General features: G+C 23.5%; 1 protein-coding gene across 1 annotated transcript in view; it reads left to right on the forward strand.

Moving 5' to 3' along the window:
• Positions 1 to 2,100, forward strand: part of LOC102678091 (U3 small nucleolar RNA-associated protein 18 homolog) — a 2,686-nt gene extending 586 nt beyond the window's left edge. Inside the window, exons 3-9 of the mRNA XM_031514399.1 lie at positions 1 to 54; positions 121 to 324; positions 455 to 626; positions 703 to 888; positions 970 to 1,161; positions 1,246 to 1,414; positions 1,502 to 2,100. Coding sequence (XP_031370259.1) covers positions 1 to 54; positions 121 to 324; positions 455 to 626; positions 703 to 888; positions 970 to 1,161; positions 1,246 to 1,414; positions 1,502 to 1,965 — 1,441 coding nt within the window. The 3' untranslated portion in view covers positions 1,966 to 2,100. The remainder of the gene's footprint in view (positions 55 to 120; positions 325 to 454; positions 627 to 702; positions 889 to 969; positions 1,162 to 1,245; positions 1,415 to 1,501) is intronic.
• Positions 2,101 to 3,312: the final 1,212 nt, after the last annotated feature.

Genomic DNA, 3,312 nt, shown 5'->3' on the forward strand with positions numbered 1-3,312 from the left:
TAGACTTTTAAAAAGAAAACGCAGAAATGAATACGATCCAAAAGAGGAGGCTAGGTATGGTTGCAATGATAATAAATTCTTTAAATAATTCGCATAATTTATAATATTATTCATATATAGGTTAGAAAGAATTGTATTTGGTGATCCAAGTGATATAATAAACAATTTACCAAACGATGATTCTGTTAAGTCGAATATTAATAAAAATAATAATGATATTTCTATGTCTAATGATTTAAATAATGATTTGAGCATACAAACTGATATTTATGAAGAATATAGCAAAACAGCAGCATGGATTGATGAAGATGATTTTCACTATTCGTATGTATATTAAATTTAATGATAAAAAATATATTTCATTTAATAATAAATAAAAATTATATATATAGAAATTATTATTTCTAAATAATGCTATTATTTAAATTATTAATTGATTTATATTTCTTATTAGCATACAAGATGCTGAAAAGGCACAGAATCGCAAAGTAGCAGATGATGTGCCAGAAAAATTATATAAAGATTTTTTATGTAACAAATATAAACAGCTTGTGGGTAATCCAAAATGGGCTAAGCTTGAAAAAATTAATAAAGAATCTGATGATTTAGATAACGAAATATTAAAGGTATTAATATTTTTTTTTTATTATTTTGTTATTTGATGTAATAAATAAATATATATATATATATATATATTTTTAGCATAGTAATCATTTGGAAAAACCTAAAATAAAAAATTTATCAAAAAGTATAATTGATATAAAAGCATTATCACCAATTAATAAACAAACACATATGGAAGGGCCTATTATATCAAGTGTTGAATTTCATCCATCTTCTACTGTAGCCCTGGTTGCTGGTACATCTGGAATTTTATCTCTTTTCCAAGTAATTACAAAACATTTAATTATGTATGTATTTATACATATTCAAATAAAAAATTTATAAAAATTTGATTATTAATTATAGGTAGATGGTATTGAGAATAGTAAATTACATACAGTACAATATAAGAAATTTCCTATTAGTGCAGCAAAGTTTTTGAGAGATGGTACAGAAGTATTGATTGGTTCTCAATATTATGGACATTGTCATTCCTATAATTTGATAAGTGGAAAGACATATAAAATGCTATTACCACATGGGATTACAAATATGCAGGTTTTTAAAATTAGAATTTTATTTAATCTTATATTGACTTTGATTATGATTAGAAAAAATAAGATTTATAAATTAATTATTTAGAAATATGAAGTATCTCCAGATGGAAAATTGTTAGCAATTTGTGGACGATCAGGTGAAATTTTCTTATTAACAACTTCTTCTAAAGAACTTATCAGTACTTTGAAAATGAATGCTAGATGTAGAGCATTAGCCTTTACTCCAGATAGTAATATGCTTATTACACATGGTGGTAAGTTTTCTTTATTTATAAATTTTATCCAATTTCGTATATTTTTTAACATAATTATTTATTTATTTATTTTTTGAACAATTAAAGACAGCAATGAAATGTATATTTGGGATGTAAATAATCGGATATGCATTCATCGAGCTATAGATGATGGATGTTTATCCTGTGCCTCTATTGCGATGTCTCCAAATGGTCAATTTTTAGCAACAGGTAGTAAAGAAGGTGTAGTTAATGTATATAATAGCAAGACAGTTTTACAAAATCAAAATCCTGTTCCTTTGAAAATTGTTCTCAATTTTGTAACATCGATTACTAGTTTGAAATTTAATTCTTATTCTGAAATTTTAGCAATGGCTTCAGATAAAAAACATAATGCATTCAAAATGATGCATTTACCATCATTTACTATTTTTTCAAATTTTCCTACATTTCAAACAAACATATCAATGCCTCAAGCTATTGATTTTTCACCAGGTAGTGGTTATTTAGCAATTTCCAACAAATCAAATACTGCCTTTTTATATAGATTGAAACATTATGGAAATTATTAGATTAGGATTTTAAAAAATTTTAATAGTTTTTCAAAAAGATAGTTCAAACTAAATGAATGATATTTATAATTTACTTCAAAATAATGTATTAAAATGTATAAAAATAAGGATAATACATTTAATAATTGATGAAAAGATTTATTTTTTTTCTGTCCCTTTTATATATAAAATACAAAATAAATTTTTGTATTTTATCAAATCTGTAGACAACAGCAACAATTAATTAATAGCAATAATAATATAATAGTAATAAAATGATGATACTATTAATAATAAATGATGTTATAAACAACAATGTTATAACATTGATATATTTCATAAAACTATAAAAAATTAAATAATACTAAAAAATATTTATTTTTTATGACTCAAAAATATATATATTAAAAATAGTTAAATAATACATTTTCAATTAGATACTGCATTCCTTATTTGTTATATTTATTAAAATTATTGTTATACTTCAATGATTTGCTTATTATGTTGCATAGATCAATTTTCTCATTATTTTAAATAAAAAAAGTATGTACTTAATATTATTGAATTTAGCATATTTGTTGTAATTCTAATGAAATATTAATTCAAAATATGACTTTGCATGGTAAAGCATAAAGTAAAATTTATAAATATCAATTTTTGTAATATTTTTATAGTATTGAATTTGTATTACAATTATATAAGAAAAAGATTAAAAAATGATATCTATAAAAAAAAGGAAAAGGTGAGGTATAAATGATATTCGTAAAAACATAATTACCTCCTTTGGTCAATCATATAAATTTGTATAAAAAAATTATTTATAATAGTAAAAGTATATTTTTTAACATGTGTAATACAATACATCAGAGCCGCGCAAGTAGGAGTGTCGCATACAAGTGTTTGTCATCGTTTGCGAATGATAAATTGCAGGCAATGATAGCTATCAAAGTGAAATGTTACATTACCTATGTTACATAGCTGTATAGGTAAGCATATAAAACTTTAACAATACTTAAAAACATATGTAAATATCATATTATGATACTTGGTTTCAGATTATTACTCGTGCAAAAATTCACTGATTTTTGCTCTATTTATGGCAATATGAAAAATTCCAATATGGGCGACTGCCTGCGCGGCTTTGCAATATATAACACACATCACACAACACATACGCACGCACGCACACACAGATACACACATACATACACATGTGTATACGTAAATACGCGCGCCTATATATGCTAAAGTCTTTGTATTCTTAAAATACATAATAAGTATATTTATACACGCATATCATCTATTTTTATAATTATTTGGTTCACAATCTTCCATATATATATATATATATATATATATATATATTTC

This window comes from Apis dorsata, unplaced genomic scaffold (assembly GCF_000469605.1).
Source record: "Apis dorsata unplaced genomic scaffold, Apis dorsata 1.3 scaffold_991, whole genome shotgun sequence".
NCBI lineage: Eukaryota > Metazoa > Arthropoda > Insecta > Hymenoptera > Apidae > Apis > Apis dorsata.